This window comes from Tyto alba, unplaced genomic scaffold, assembly GCF_018691265.1.
Source record: "Tyto alba isolate M040663 unplaced genomic scaffold, T.alba_DEE_v4.0 Super-Scaffold_5, whole genome shotgun sequence".
NCBI lineage: Eukaryota > Metazoa > Chordata > Aves > Strigiformes > Tytonidae > Tyto > Tyto alba.
Window position 1 is genome coordinate 3,356,367 of NW_024881326.1, and position 16,144 is coordinate 3,372,510.

At 43.8% G+C, this 16,144-nt stretch overlaps 1 protein-coding gene across 1 annotated transcript; it reads left to right on the forward strand.

The window, feature by feature from the left end:
* Positions 1-1,224: 1,224 nt before the first annotated feature.
* On the forward strand, positions 1,225-15,222 carry PGK1 (phosphoglycerate kinase 1). Its single transcript, XM_042807432.1, has 11 exons — positions 1,225-1,384; positions 4,031-4,081; positions 5,211-5,366; positions 5,485-5,629; positions 7,821-7,924; positions 8,669-8,788; positions 11,337-11,451; positions 11,753-11,932; positions 12,496-12,673; positions 12,932-13,030; positions 14,748-15,222. The coding sequence occupies exons 1-11, from the start codon at positions 1,320-1,322 to the stop codon at positions 14,786-14,788; spliced, it is 1,254 nt and encodes a 417-aa protein (XP_042663366.1). The 5' UTR covers positions 1,225-1,319; the 3' UTR covers positions 14,789-15,222.
* The last annotated feature ends 922 nt before the right edge of the window (positions 15,223-16,144 follow it).

The window sequence follows — 16,144 nt, forward strand, 5'->3', positions numbered from 1 at the left end:
TGTTATTTCAACTTTCATTACTGTTGAGACTGCCATATAACTTGAGTAAACTGATGTGTCTAACCTGTCTTTGAGGCCCCATCTAGGCTTTTCAGAGCCTTCTGTCAAGTTTTGCAGCGGGAGGCTCCCACTCTTGATCCTCTGCCCCAGAGCCCACGCAGGCTGGAGGTTTTCATCCATGTGTGAGCAATGCATTTTTTTGGCGCTCTGTAGATCTTCAGATTTTGTTTCTTGTGAGTGCATGTTTTTTTTCCTTCTGTTTTGCCTGCGCTTTGCTTGTCTGTTTTAGGCTGTTCCTCTAAGTTTAGCCTTTCTGTCAGCAAAGATCTGATTTTTGTCAGGCACATTGCTGTTACCATTTCCTCAGCAGTGTCTGTGTATTTAGTGAGTGCAGCAAAAAAAAAAAAACCTTCCAGGGAATAGAAAGCTATCCTATGGGTAAAAGCTGTAAAACCACGAGCACCTTTTTTATACAGCATACAGTTCATTACACTGCATTATAGGCCACACACACACAGGTACAGATGGTGGGCTAGGCCAGTTTTTGACAGCACGCACAAGCCATACTTCTGGAAAGTGTATCCCTTCAGTTGTTTTCTTTCATAGTTGTCTTGAGAAGTTTTTATCTAGGTCATTTAAAAATATCCTGGGTTTTGTCTTGTTCTTTTAGGTGAGATGCTAGGCCTGTACCAGAGCTGTGTAGGTGCCTGTCCTTCGTTAGGATTCCCACCCATTGACACACATTCTAACTTTTATGGATAATTTATGCTCAGATAAGATCCAGAACTATTAATTTGGATGATTAGAGGTTGGAAACGAGAGAGGATTAATTTCCGTGAAAGCTGATGAAGTACTTATGGAGGAAACAAAACAAATCGCTCATAATTTCCAAAAGCGGGAAGTATACTGTTGCTGTGATCCCAAGCACGTTTGTGTTATCTGCAAGAACTGCTACGCTGTGTTTTCCAGGAGGAAAAAAAAAAAAAAAAAAAAAAGGCATGTTGTGTGGCGCACTTCTGGATTTTTTCAGTTCTACAACTACGTTTTTAAACGCGTGGCCCGACCGCCGCCTCAGGAAGGCGCTGTGGGGAGACGCCCCGCGCCCGGCTGCGTGCGGGACGTGACCAGGCCTCCCGCGGGGGCGGGCAGCCCGCCGACGGGCAGGCGGCTCGGCCAGTAGCGACGCGGGGCGGGCAGTGCGGCCCAATCGTTGGCGGGCAGGGGCGGGGCGGGTTGGGTTGCCGGCGGTTCTGGCGGTCGCTGCGGTAGAGCGCGGGCGGCAGCGGAGCGGAGCGGATCGGGCCGGGCCGGGAGCAAACATGTCTCTCTCCAACAAACTCACCCTCGACAAGGTGGATGTGAAGGGCAAGCGGGTCATTATGAGGTGAGGAGCCGGGGCCCGCCGCACGGGGAGGGGAGGAACGGCCCGGCCCGGCGGCGGCAGTGCCCGCAGCCGCCGCCCCTGGTGTCCTTGTGGTGGGGGCGGCCCCTCAGCACCGGCCGGGCCCCGCGGCGGGAGGGCGGTGGGTGCCTCCCGAGGATGGAGCAGGGTGGGGAGCCGCCCGCGGCCTCCCGGGCCCTGGTGGGGCCGACCTGCGCCAGCTTCCGCTGGGGCCGGGTGGGCTCCCCGGGGCGCGGGCGGGCGGGTTTTTGGTGTTTTTTTTTTTTGTTTTTTTTTTTTTTTTTTCTTCCATACGCCGACTGTTGGAAAGGCCCCGTGCATCCTGAATTACCCATCAAAGAACCGTATCTGTTTCCGTGTGAGGGGGGATGTGAGTGACGGGGAGGAGTGTACATCTAGGCATGGCTCAGCTCTGGCAAAGCCGAGGGGAGCGGTGCCCGAGGCTGCCCGGGCTGGAACCGCAGGAGCTCTGCCTTGGCAAACTGCTCTGCTAGCACATGTATCGTCCGCAGGCGGTTTGAGGGGAAAACTAGCCGGTGTGCCGTGATTTTGTTCGGGAGTACAACAAAAAAAGTTGGTTCCCCGGTTCTCTTTTTTCCTTCTTGCAAAACCAAAAAGTGTTGCAATGAAAAAGTGAAAGTATGGCTCTGGCTGGCTACCCAAATAAAATAATTACGCTTTTTTGCAAGAAGAGTCGAATGGCAGGTATTCATCGCATCCTAGCGTAAAACTTCAGAATGGGAATTCATAGCTTATTTATAAAACATCGAGGCGTGCTGAAAGCCTAATGTTGGAATTGTTTCCAAATACTGGGCAGTAAGGGCCGAGAGGTACATCGTGATATGTCTTTCTCAAAATACTTGTATTTTGGAATTCTTTGTCCAAGGTCACCATCCTGTGACTACTGTGTGTCTGTTAACTTGCTGGGTGAGTAGGCAGGTATAGAAAAATGATAACTTTTCTTCCTTCTAGTTTGTGTCAGACCACTTGCTCTTTTTATCTTGTTTCTCTGTCGTCTTATTTTGAAGTAGTTCCCTAGAAATTTGATGACCAGCAGCTAGCCCCCGTAACGAGTACTGAAGAAGCTAGCTCAGAATTTGTGTGCATTTCTTAAATCTGGTACAACAAAAGATATTTTTATCCCTGTAACAGCTGATTTTTTTTTTTCTGCCTGTATTTTACTTTTCTGAGCTGTGTTACAGAGAACAGTCTTAGTCTTGCATTGGCCCAGGGTGGGTTAGTCAGCTCTTGGTCTCCAACAGTTAATGCACATTCTGAGGGGCTACTAAAACTGAGTGAAACAGGAGATGACGTGCCAGTCTGCATCTCATTTCCCCAAAGAGTTGCCATGTGCTCTTAGTACTACTAAGATTGAAAGCTCTTTTTTATTCTCATATTCATCATCATTTTGGCATGCTCATAACCTGCTTATCTTCCAGTCCTAATACTGGAGCTTTAAGAGAAATTGGGAATAGGGAGGAGAACCGGGTTCAAGAGGAGCTCAGATTTCAGTTGTCTGCAGGGGGGAAGAAGGGTTAGCTGAGTCTTTCTTTTGTAGCTCTGATGGCTCTATAAAGCAAACTATTCTTTTATTCCCTCATTTTAGAGTAATACCACAATAATGGTGCTTTTCTTTCCACTTTGTAGAATTAGTCCACTGTACTGCGGGGCTGCCAGTTCAATTTCTTTCTGCTCAGCTACTCCTGTTTTACTGGCAGCTTTTGTTGTTCTTTCCATCTGTTTCTCCTGTGGAGCAGGCTGCAAGAGAATTCAAGCCACTTCCTGAATTTTGTTGTTCTTTAATATAGATAGAGAGTGATGATAGCTAGACTGTAGCACCGTGTATCATTGTCCTCGTTGTGTTACGCTGTTACAGTTGGTTAGATGTTCCCCTCTGTAGCTCCCTGAGTAATTCCTGCCTTTGCTGTTACGCAACCCAGCTTCCTGCTGCTGCTATTCAGCACATGGGCACAAGGTACGCTGCTGAGAAATGGCTGCTGAAACTCCTCGGTTCTGTGCCTTCACCTGGCACCAGTAGCGAAGCTACTTCCAGATCCACGTTAGGTCTTACAGTGGGAATGTGATAAGCCACAGCACTCAGCTGCAGAGAGATTAGAGCTGCCAGGAACAGAAATTCGAAGTTGTAGGCAATAACGACACCTTCTTTGAGCCTGCCTGCTTGCCGTAGTAGTCCAACCAAGTATTTTAGAGGCCTCATTAGAGAATGCAATGTCACTTCATTATTTGCTTCCTTTCCCTTGGAAGGTCCCAGTTGGTGATCTGAGGGCATGTTGTTTACTGAAGAGGTTGTTGGGGAGCTTGTACAATCTCAGCTTTATTTCCTGCTTCAGCATCATTGCTACTGCAGAGATGAGCATTAGAATGTATTGGTGGCACAGCTTTACTAAGTCATTCTAGCAGATGTTTGTTCCTTGTTTGTGTTCTGCTATTACAAGCAGAAATGGCTACTGGCCTACTGATTTCAAAACAGAATTTATATACAAGGTAGAGCTAAAAATCTTACTCTAATTGTAACATTGCTTTTCTGGCCAGCACCTTTACTGGCAGGTTCTCTCACTCTTTGTAAAGAAATTTGTTGAATATTTCATTTTATTTCTGTTTTTTTAGGGTTGACTTCAATGTTCCAATGAAGGATCACAAAATAACCAACAATCAAAGGTGAGCCATAATTGCCATCCCAGGTGGAAGCCCCGAACTGTTTTCTCTCTGATTTTAGCCTGGTTCTGTTAGCAGTACCTGTAATGCTACCGTGATTAAGCTGTCATTGCTTGTACCAGGATATTAAAGGTGTCTCAGAGAAGGTCCAACAATTGTTAATTAAAACCCTTGCAGCTATTAGCAAGCTACACCAACTGCAAGGCTTCTTCTCACCGTAGTTGCTGTGGAAGGCATGTAGAAAAAGCCTCTTAATTGTACAGATTCTAAACTTCATTCTTTAAATATCAATGAAGTGTTATGACCATTTCACAACTATATCTCTTCAGCTGTATGTGAATATTTGTTGGTAGTATCCAGAAGACTTTCTGCCTCCTGGTTTGCCTGCAGTTGTGTTAAATTGTTGGTTTATGTTAGAATAATTGTTCTAGTGCAGCATACAAAAATAGAGGGTTTAGAAACAGTGATATTAAATATCTTGTCTTGCTTGTCTGTCACTTGCAGACAGATGCTAGTTTTGTTTGCCACAATATGCTCACTGCTCAGTTTCCCCATCATTTCTTTTTCGGTTTGGGTCACAGACTAAACCAGGGAGCCTAGTAATGTCCAGGTGTGTCCTGGCATTTCTTAATTACAAGCAATCATCAGAATTTAGATTACAAAATGCATTTTACTTCTGTGTCCTACATCGCATGGAAGATAACAGTGAAGCATATGAAAACACGCTGGGGCAGAATTTTGTTGATGCTTTCTGAACCGTGCTTCAGGATTGTCTCAGTCCCTAGAAGGGTAGATTGGGTTAGCTCCAGAGGGGAAGCTGTGCTCTGTGAGATGTGGTTAGTCTAGGTGTTTGTTCTAGCCAAGATAGGTTGCTAAGAAGCCCAGTGTCCCTTTTAGGGACTTAACAGTGGTCATGCCCTGCTGTCTTTTGATGAGAGGTAGGCTGAACCATGTGAAGGCCAGAGGTAGGGTGGACTTTGTAAGTAATTGTTCTGCCCAGTTTTTGTGCTCCATTTCTTTTGTCACTTTTGAGGGACAATTCCCAGGGCTCTTGCGTAAGTGGTTGCTAAGTTTGCTTGCCTGCTAAACTCTACTTGAATCCTTTTTAATTTGTTCTTCTCTGCCATTACAGAATCAAGGCAGCTGTTCCTACCATTAAGCACTGCTTGGATCATGGAGCCAAGTCGGTGGTTTTGATGAGTCACCTGGGTCGCCCGGATGGTGTTCCCATGCCTGAAAAGTTCTCCTTGGCCCCGGTAGCTGTGGAGCTTAAAGCGCTCATGGGCAGGTGAAGTAGAAGAGCAGTCCTGAATGCGTCAGGCCCTCTCTGTCAGCAGACCTGGATGCTTTCCTTTCTGAAAGGAAGTGTCACCGGTGGGATGACAATGTATATCTTGTGTTTGCAGGGAGGTCTTATTCCTGAAGGATTGTGTTGGTCCTGAGGTGGAGAAGGCCTGTGCTAATCCTGCAGCTGGCTCCATCATCCTGTTAGAGAACCTCCGATTCCATGTAGAAGAAGAGGGGAAAGGGAAGGATGCTTCAGGGAACAAGGTGAAACTTCCAAGTCTAGCTTTTGTGCATGCTTGCTCTGGTCTTACTACTTTGTTTGCTGCAGATTGACAAGGAGCCAGCAGCTGGTCTAAAATGCTGTTTATGTAATTACTTTCAGAGGGATGTCAGAGATCTTTAGTTCAACATATCCGATCATTTGTACCATGCTGTGCAAAAATTTGAATCAAATGCATTGAATTTCTAAGATGAAACAGCTTAAGTGAAAGGCTATGGACTTCGCTGAAGGGGGTCTAGTCTATAAAAGAAGGGAAAAGGAACAAAATGGGGCTGTGCAGGAAGCTGGTTGCTGCTTATTGTACTTTATTTTGGGATGTCTAAAACAAAAAAACAAGGTCTCTTGGAGGTGGTTTGTTGTCACTTGGGCCATAACTACCAAAGCAGTGTCATTTTTATCTGGCTAATGTTTTAAAATAACATTTAAATATTCTGCAGTGTAGGAATTATCAAGCCCTTCTATAAGCCTGTCTGCTCTTAAAAGTAGTCATGTAGAACCAGGCTGCTTGCACCTCTGACATTTTCTTGAAGGTCAGGAAGAATGCTTGCTCCGGACAGCTGCTTTTCTTAGCGATGGTGACCCCATTGACTACGCAGATCTTGGCTCCTTTCAGATTCAGTGCGTGGAGTGGAATGCTGACATCGTGTGGTGCCCTTTATGGGCTGACACAGGACTCCTGTAGCTTAGAAAAATAGCCCAGAGAACTAGTAAGCCTTTGCAGATGGCAATGAGAAATTGAGCGAGTCTGGAATTATTCACTACTAGAACTGTGTGCCACTGAAAGCCAATATGGTGGCAAGGAGAAGAGTGGGGCAAGAATTTAATTTGCTTTGGGAAGCAGTCCCTTGGTTTTGTGCATTTCTGTAATTCTCAGTTTATCGAGCTGGACATATGCAAACAGGAGCATGTGCACCTTAGCACACCAGGAGAGGTGCTGTCGACAGACCTGCTTCTTGTCCTAACAGAGGTGAAAGTCCGCGCTATGGAAATAGTGATGCAATACAAGACTGCAGATGACAACCTGGTGCTTAGAAACTGTGGCCTTCCAGAGCAAATCTAGTGGTTCCTTCCTTCAGAGCCTCTTGCGTTCAGCTTACACATGTTACTGGTTTTAACTGGAGCACTTAATCTCTTTGTGGAAAGCCAGGCAATTTACCAAGTGAAGGAGCAGTTGACAGCATTGTTCTATGATTTGTAGTCTCTTTGGCTTGTCTTCTGCTCAGGCTGTGTGGATAAAAGGGCACCCAAAGCTGTGCTGAACCCACCTGCCATACACTAGAGTACCTTCCTGCCATTGTCCCCGTGGTGTTACACCTGGGTGCTGGCAGAGGCCTCTCTTGGGATAGTGAGCTGATAAAGCAGAAAGGCACTCACAGGGGTGGTTGCCCGACTGCCAGTCTGGGCTGTTCTTAAGAGCAAGTGACTGTAAACTAGGTCTGAGCAGTCACTTACTGTCAAAGTGAGCTCTGCTCATTTTTCATGGTGGGAAGGAAAACTGAGCCATCCCAGGAGGATTTAGTAGGATGCTTGTAGGATGGAGAAAAAGTCTTTTACCAGAAATTTATCTTTTCTTGCCCATGGCGTGCCAAGCTTCTCTCCAGCTTTCCGGCGTTGGCTGCTTTCACAGAGTCCTGTTGCAGTGTGCAGGCTATTTGTAAGTTAATCCTCAATGCAGTCAGTAAATCAGTCCTTTAGGAGTTCATCCTTTTACCTGTGGCACTTGGAGACCACACTTTCTTTGCTCAGTAAATGAGCATGAGTCTGTGTAGTCTCATCTCCACATTGCCTTGTCTCTGCACACCCTTTCTGTGTTACCGATGTTCACTGCACAAAACTGGAAATCTGTTGGAGGGAGACAGGAAGGTTGGTAGTGCTGCAGTTCATTCCTGCTCTGTTGGCAGACTAGAAACTTGAAGTGGGAACAGTCCTCAGGCCTCTGATAGTGGTCTTGGGAAGTTTAACATGCAGTTTAAACCATTTAAACCTTTTTGTTGCTCCTAGTGGACCGGAAAAGAGCATGTGAAGTACAGAGGCTCACAGGATGAACTGATGAGTTTCTCCAGCTGACCTTTTTTTGCTTTGGGTTTACAAGTCAAATTGCTGACTTTGACTGTAGTTTCGGAAGCAACTCACTGCACCTGAATAGCACAAACTTGTCAATCTTTCTCTTTTTAGATCAAGGCTGATTCTGCAAAAGTGGAGGCTTTCAGAGCCTCTCTTTCTAAACTGGGAGATGTCTACATCAATGATGCTTTTGGAACTGCCCACCGAGCTCACAGGTCTGTATCCATTTTCCTTCCACAGGCAGAACTGCAGAATGATATCTGCCGTGGAAACACGTACAGCTTTGCCCTCAATGAGTTTTAACTTCCTTTTGAGCTTATCCCATTATCATTGTGGTGTGTTTGTCCTCAGTAATGGGTTTAGTGAAGGTAGTTGTCAGTACTGCATGCTCTTTGAAGTTTGCCACTGGGAACAGGGGACAGCTGAAACTCTTAAGACTTGGATTGACTTTTTAGCCTTTGAAGATATAAGAATTACTTGCATATGACTTGTATAAATTGTCCTGCAATTATAGAAGACCTCTTTTCCAAAAGATTCATAGCTGCAGATTGATTATTCTCATGGAGTGTGTTTAGATATGTGTACTTGAAAAATCTAGTGGTCCTCTTTGAGCTTGATTTCATAATCCAGTGCTGCTATTGGAGAAAGACATCTCTGCCTTTGCTGTGCTTATTTGTCCCTCAGCATTTTGGTTCACTAGTTAACTCTGTAAATGTCTTGCATATCAATATGTCTGCACAAAAACTATATCGGCAAGTAAGCATGTATAACCATCTTATCAAACTAGGAAAATAAAAACCTTGTGTTTCTTTTCATGCAGGTAGTAGCTATTCTCATTGCTGTAGCTGACTAAAAGATTAGCACTGTAATGCTGTGAGACATGGGGGTGTTTGGACATGTACTGGTGTTTGGACATGTAGTGATAGAAAATTTTTCCTTTCCTCACTCTTATTCTACAGCTCCATGGTAGGTGTCAATCTGCCTCAGAAGGCCGCTGGCTTCCTGATGAAGAAGGAACTGGATTATTTTGCTAAGGCCCTAGAGAGTCCGGAGAGACCCTTCTTAGCAATTCTGGGAGGGTAAGACTCAAGAACATATTGACTCCATATTTTTCTTTAACTCCTCTATAAGAAATGAGAAGTTCTTTTGGCTTTGTTCAAACAAGTGCTTTCCTTTTCACTGTACCTGCAGTTCAGATTTCTAGCTAAGTCCTGAGATCTCTGTAAGATCTCTGTAAGATTAGAGAGGAGCTAACTGACCATGTCCGCTCCTGTGATGATACTATCAGGGTCTGTTCATTGTATCTCCTGACCTCTTACATTCCCCAAGTAGAGATAGTCTGCAGCAGTTTTTTTGTACAGATGAACCAGGAGAGCTGTTACACATGATGGCCCTGAAACACTGTCACTGACCTTTCCTCTACGGTTCAGAGTACAAGCATCCTGCAAGCTCAGCACTGTGTAAATTGACACGATCTGCATTATGCAATGGTGACCCACTGTAGCTGGATGGGCCTCTGCTCTTCTGCAGCGCCTCGTGTACAAAGGAACTTGATGGTGCAAAGCCAAGTGACTGATGCTGTGTAGAAATAATTTCCCATTGCTGCTGATTTTTTGTTACGTGTGTACCCACTTTAGCACTGTACTTCTGTGACCGTGTATTTCAATTCATCAGGTGGATTGAAATACTTTGAGTAGCACAGAGCTGGGACACCGTAATATTCCAGTATTCTTGATAGAAGTATGTGTTTTATTCTTGCTCTTTGCACCCACAAATGTTTTTTTTTAAGAACTAGTATTCAGTTCTCTCAAGTTTTAAACTTCTGTGGCCTTGGTTATACTGAACAATGCTTTTTTTCCTTTTTATTAGTACCCTTCCAAGGTTTACAGCTGCAGGTGACCCACTAATAAGTGCTATACATTCCTCATTGCCTTTGATGGATGTTGCAGGTATATCACCTAGGGAAAGTTTGCTAGTTACCTTATCAGATGTTCGAGTTAGAGCAGCAGCTTTGGTGGCCAAAATGTTAAAATATCAAGCCTGTTAGTGAAGTCCAGAAGTGTTGTAAATCCAGTGGGAACAAAACCTTTTTTGAAAGGTGCATAATAAGGGTGACCAGCATGTCCCAGTCTGGGAGCTTGATGCTGAACTTATTGTGTGTCCGAGGACTGATGAATACCAACTGCATTGTAGTCACAGGAAGAGCTCTGAGAGCAGTTCAGAGCTAGAAAATACCTTTATCTGTTTGAAAGCACAACTGTTCCACTGGCAGTGCAGCTGGGTCTGAGGTGGGACAGCAGATTGAGCAACTCTTGCTTGATTTTACTGGAGGGAGGTCACACTTGGAAGGTTCCTGTGGTCCAGCTGCAGGTTTGCTATTGCTTATATATAACAAAATTGGGCCAAGATGATGAACTGAGAACAACTGTACTAACAAGTAACATGGAAATGAAATGCATTGGCAAAGAAAGACCATGTGCAGGAAAGTAATTCGGTGCCACGAGCAGGATACGTGCAAGGGAAAGAAACAAAAATCTAATTCATCTTCGCATCTCTTTTTGGCTGGAGTTGCACACAGCAAGATGGGCCCTGCAGGGTTTTGCTGTGGCTCTGTCCCATCCCATCAACACTTCTTTACCAGTTCAGTTCCCACAGTGTAGCAACATTAACAACTTCATGGCTTGAATTGGGCTTGGTGGCTGCTTCACACTAGAGCTCTTCATGGCCACTAAGGCTGGATTTGTAGAGACAGTACCCATTTCTTATGGCTAGGTCTGAAAGCATTTTATTAATGAAATTCATCTCATTATTCCTGTTTTAGAGATGATGAAACTAAAGCAATAAGAGGAAATGGTTTTGTCTAATGTCACCAAACAGGGCATGGTCAAACTAAGACTATAATGCAAGTTTCCTGAGTGCCAGCCTAGGTTTAGCTCAGGGTCATTTCCTAAGGTCTTTTACAAAGCTTTCTTTTAGATAACAACAAAAATTCTGTACATGGTGTTAAGGAGGGAAGATGGGAGACTTGTGTCTGTTTACTGCCTCTTCTGCCATTCCTATACAGAGAAATTTTGGTGGTGTTGTTCCGTTATTCTTCGTATCCCATACCAAAAGCAGTCATCTCCTTTTGGGCAGGGCAGTTCTGTATCACAGATCATCCTGGTATTTTGAAGCTGTAGTGTGAGTGTGATGGGTTACAGGAGCTGGGCCTGTGGTAGCTGGTGCAGAGGATCCAGCATTGGGCAGTGCTCTGATCTTGCTGCACAGTCAGGGCAAATCAGGCTCTAGAGTGCCAAACAAGGTTTATATTTAAATAGGAAAAAAAAATTGAGGGCTGAATACTGCTCCTATAAGTTGATGTTTAATGCTGGCCTGCGAAATTGCTAAATTCCTTTTCTGCCCGTTCCCAACAACTCTTTTATTGGATCATTCTCTCAGAATGGCCTTGACATGCCACAATCATGATACTGCTATTACTGAGTAGCAGTTGATTCATCCTGCTTCGATCCACAAAGTCCTTACAGGGCTTCATGCTACCTTAGCTAAAGATTATTAGAGAGTGAGTTCTGTCTGAGGAGTTTTGGGCAGTGGCTATATTATGCATTCTTTTTCCTTCTCTCTTGCCAGAGCCAAAGTTCAGGATAAGATCCAGCTGATCAGTAACATGTTGGATAAGGTCAATGAGATGATCATTGGTGGTGGAATGGCATTCACCTTCCTCAAAGTGATCAACAACATGGAGGTATGAAAAGAGCAACTCTGTGTCTGCTCCTAGTAAGGAATATGGTCAGAATGCCCCTTCTGTATTCTGGTATTGAGAATTGCTTATCTCCACTCTGCAAGAGCGAGGAGCACTGAGAAGTTACTTGACAGTCACTTTGCAAAAATTGGGCTACTGCCTATGTCTAGCTAGGTGCTTTAAGAAAACAGTCTTTCCAGAATTGCTGTCTGAGCAGTTTGGCTTGACTGCTGCTGTTCTCTTGTGTAATGAGCAGTACCTAAACAAACGCGCCTCTCTTACTTTTCCCTGATAATTTCTCTAGATTGGCAACTCTCTGTTTGATGAAGAGGGATCAAAAATTGTCAAGGACCTGATGGCCAAGGCAGAGAAGAACGGTGTGAAGATTACTCTACCTGTTGACTTTATCACTGCAGACAAATTTGATGAGCATGCACAGACTGGGGAAGCCACAGTGGCTTCGGGCATTCCTGCTGGCTGGATGGTAGGTTCTAATAGGCAAGGGACTAAAAGAAGTAACAGGCAGCAGTCGGGTGGGAAGGACACCTCTTAAAGGAGTAGAAAGAATAATTGTGATCCTTTGCAAATATTTTTGAAGGCAGTCAAGCTGCATAGAGTGTGTTGGTTTAATGAAGTTGAAGCTGTGCTGTTTGTCCTAAATTTTTAAGTCTAAAGTAGCTTTTGTGAGATTTGGATTAAAACAGCAAAATTCTTCTAAAACCTTCAGATCTGAATGCAGTCAAAATCCCTTTTATTTAACTGGAATTTAAGTAGAGTTGGCAAAAGTTTCTAACCAAGGCTTCAAGCATCTTGACATTGATTTAAAAATGACTTATTTGTACTAGGAAGATAAGTACCACCCCAGATGCCACCTGGCTGCAGGCAGCTGCTGGCAAATCTTGTTCCTCAGTATTCAGTGCATACAAAGAAACTCTTGCTTTATATCCAGGGGTGAGGGGGAAGCTCCTGAGGATCCCAGCTAGACACTGGTGATTTGAGATGAGGGTCAGCAGTAAGTGTATCTCTGACTTCTCTTACTTGTCTTAGGGCTTGGACTGCGGCCCTGAAAGTGTGAAGAAGTTTGTTGAAGTTGTGGGAAGGGCCAAGCAAATTGTGTGGAACGGCCCAGTTGGTGTCTTTGAGTGGGACAAGTTTGCCAAAGGAACCAAAGCCCTGATGGACAAAGTGGTAGAAGTAACTGGAAAGGGCAGCATCACCATTATTGGTAAGTAGTTGTGTTCTTGTCTGTCTAACTGCAACAAGGAAGCTTCTGATTGCAAGTGCCATGTTCAAAATACTTGTCAGACCTTCTCTGCTCTTGTTTCCACCAGTTCTTCAGCTTGGATATAGGGATATAAAAACTGTTGTATGTGCTATTATTACTGAGTATTTGGGAACAGGACCAACCCATAACAAGATGATGACCTTGAAACTGAATAAAATCAGAATTTCTTCTGTCTCATTGATTTTGTTTGTACTACAGGTGGTGGAGATACAGCTACTTGCTGTGCAAAGTGGAACACTGAGGATAAAGTTAGCCATGTCAGCACAGGAGGTGGCGCCAGCCTGGAGCTGCTAGAGGGTAAATATTCTACCTTCACTTGGTTGAGCAAATCGGGTGGCTCTAGGTGCTCTACCATGTGTTGATATTCAAGAAAGCACAATACTGTGAAGGTGTATTTTCTCTTCCACCACATGTGGTTGCACGTAGCTTTTGAGCAATGAGCTGCTCATAACTCTTCTTTTGTAGCCCTCCTAGAGGAAGAGAGGAAAGAAAATGGAGTATTCTTACAAACAGCACAGTCTGCCACTCCCAGAAAGAAAAAATGCTGGAATAGAAAACGGCCTCGAGAGCGGGTTCTCTTTTGTAGATGATCCCCTGAGACATGCTAACCAGACTGTTGAAAATGCCCAGTTTCTGTTAGGGAAATCTCATCAGAATAGTCTCAGTTTTTTGCCAGAAGTCTCCTTTTCAGTGCATTGTTTGAAATTCCCTGGTTTTGGGGAGCCCTCTAGTGATCACTTACAAACCTGCACGAGGGTACTTGCAAATTCAAAATGGTGAGAATTTACAGGATTCTTCTAATGAGTTGCATTGTTCTTTAAATGAGTTTTCATTTCCTCTGGTAATTAGCTGTTTCCCAATATGTGTAAATTATCTAATGCTGTCAACTTCTCTGTAGAAGAGAAGCGCAGTAAACTGCATTGCAGCTGTTAGTTTCCAGTAGTTATATGTGAGACAGAGCTTTTGTTTCTGTTGCCTAGGGAGTGATGGTAAAGGGGAAGAATGCAGATGGCTAGAAGAAAACACTGTGCAACTGATTTATACAAAAGGACAAACTTGTCTAAGTTTTGGCCCAAAATGTGGGTTTGTGTGTGTGATCTTTTAAATGTAACGGAAGTCTGGCTAATTAGAAAAGCTTCTGAAGATTAAAAAAAAAAAAAGGCAAAGAAACCAATCCGAAACCCCAGCAAACTAGTGAGTTGTGAACAGTGTTAAAATTCAGTATAGCCACAGAGCTTGGGCATTAGAAGGTAGGTTTTCTGAAGAGGGGAAAAAAAAAACAAAAAAAAAACCCAAAAAAAAAAAAAAAACACGCAAAACCAGAATGGTCCCTCTTTATTACTAAAGCAGGACAAAAAGCTAAAAATGCATTAGAAAACATTGCACTTAATCTGGGCCCTCATACTCAAAGATGAGCATATTCCTTGCTTCCATCAGTTGGAATGAAGCACGTAAATATCCAGACCTGGGTGTTTTAGTCCCACTAAAAGACATGAGACTTGTAGGAGGCTTTGTTTCTTAATTCATTCTTAAAATTTCCACCACACACTCCAAAATTCCATTTACATGCCACTAGGGATTGAAGAAAGTATGCAGCAACTCCCTAGATCCAAACAAAAATCTGTTTGCCATCAAACTTGATGGAAAAAGATCTTAAGTGTTTGGATCTGACCCTAGCAGAGACTTGGATAGGAACTTACCATTACTGCTAATTGAGAATTGATGACTGTGGTACGTTAAGAATCTGTCTGCTGACACAGGAGTGCAGCTGTGCTCTGGATATTCACTACAGCCCTAAAAGGTATTTACTGTGTGGAACAGTTTAAATGTAACCCATATGCCTTAAGAGCCACAGCTGTCAACAGGACTGTACGTGGAGCCGAGCTCTTCCATTTTTAACATGCGATTTCTGATGTGGTTTTTTAAATATGTTTAAATGTTGCAATTGCAAGCGTAAAGCTTAGTTGTCTGAGGGCAGAGGTGTTCTTAACTCTTGGTATTTTTTAACTAACAGGTAAGGTTCTTCCTGGTGTGGATGCCTTGAGCAACGTGTAGAGAACAGAGTATCGCCCCACTTCCTGGTCCTGTGCACAGCCCCTGAGATTCAGCACTTCAGCGCTTCTGTATTTCAGCTCTGCGATAGGCAGATCACAGAATGTAAACCAAAACTGGACAGGGTTTGAGGAGAAGACAGCAGAGATACTTTACGACTGCAGTTTACATGATGTGGATTTGTCCACTGTTATCCCACTTGAATTAACGTAGTGAATTTAAACTGTTGTTGTGAATTTAGAGTGTATATATTTATATTTTGCCTTTTCAAAGAGATTAATCCCTGTTAGACATGTCTGTTTCTCAGAAAGGAGTGCACTGTTTAGCTTCAATGTTCTTAGGCATTTTCATCACTTGACACGGTTCAGAAACAAGAGGGGACTCCAGTTTTTTGGAGGCTGATTGTAATAGCTGCTGAATAAACATATTTAAAGCGCTCCCAGTTTGTATATGGTCCTTCTTTCAGATTTTTAGAATAGTCTACATTAAAATATCTTATTCCTAGCATCAGGAATCAGATATTTTCCCTTTTTGCACTAATTATAATATTTGTAAATACGCTTTTATACTTGTCCAGTGGATTTATAAGCACCCGCTCATTGTCAGTGAACTTTGTTGGTACGGAAGTAAATGTGCTGTTATGCTGTCATTAAGATGAAATTTTGAATGTGCAAGTCTAGTAAAAAAAGTGCAAAGTCAAGTGTTTGCCATCTAGAGAACTCACCAATGTATTTAATCTGATTGTAAAGGAAACTTTGAAAACAGAGGCAGGTAAAAACTGAGTCCAAACAGAACTTCAGTGTGGCTTTGCTCAAGTTTGTGGTCCTAAAAGCACTAAAGCTAGCATAGTAAAACCACCCAGCTGGGCCACTAGGTTTGCATGTGTGGCTTAAGCATGTTGCAGAACTGCAAGTATTGTCAGTGGAGGACCACCAACGCGGCGCAAATGTATAAAGTTGGGATTTCCATTTTGCCTGTTGTGCGGTGCCTCCTGTGCTCACTGCAGGACCCAAATGTGAGCACGGGGTGGCTCTAAACCAAACCCAGGACTACTCCAAATTCAGATTGGCTTCTGAGCATCCAAAAGTGTGTTTTGGATTATGCTAGCAGTCACGGCTCTGTTTGTAAGAACTGTAAGGAGGGGCAGTGCTCCCTCACATGCTTGTGCATCTTCCTGCTTGATCAGAGAAAAGTGATGTAAAGCAGCGCTTGCCTGGTTTTTATTCCTAGTGAATTCCCAGCAGTATTGTTAGGCTGCTTCCCAGGAGGTTTTGCATGGCCTGAATAGCGTAAAGCAGCTAGGACAAACCACGGAGAGAATCTTTGAGGAAAGCAGTAAGCCACAACACAGCGCATGCT

Excerpts from the sequence above, each read along its gene's own strand:
- PGK1 (XM_042807432.1), top strand. The coding sequence starts at position 1,320 with ATGTCTCTCTCCAACAAACTCACCCTCGACAAGGTGGATGTGAAGGGC. Across the intron at positions 5,630-7,820 it reads AGGATGCTTCAGGGAACAAG|ATCAAGGCTGATTCTGCAAA; the intron begins GTGAAACTTCCA and ends TTCTCTTTTTAG. Across the intron at positions 11,452-11,752 it reads AAGTGATCAACAACATGGAG|ATTGGCAACTCTCTGTTTGA; the intron begins GTATGAAAAGAG and ends TAATTTCTCTAG.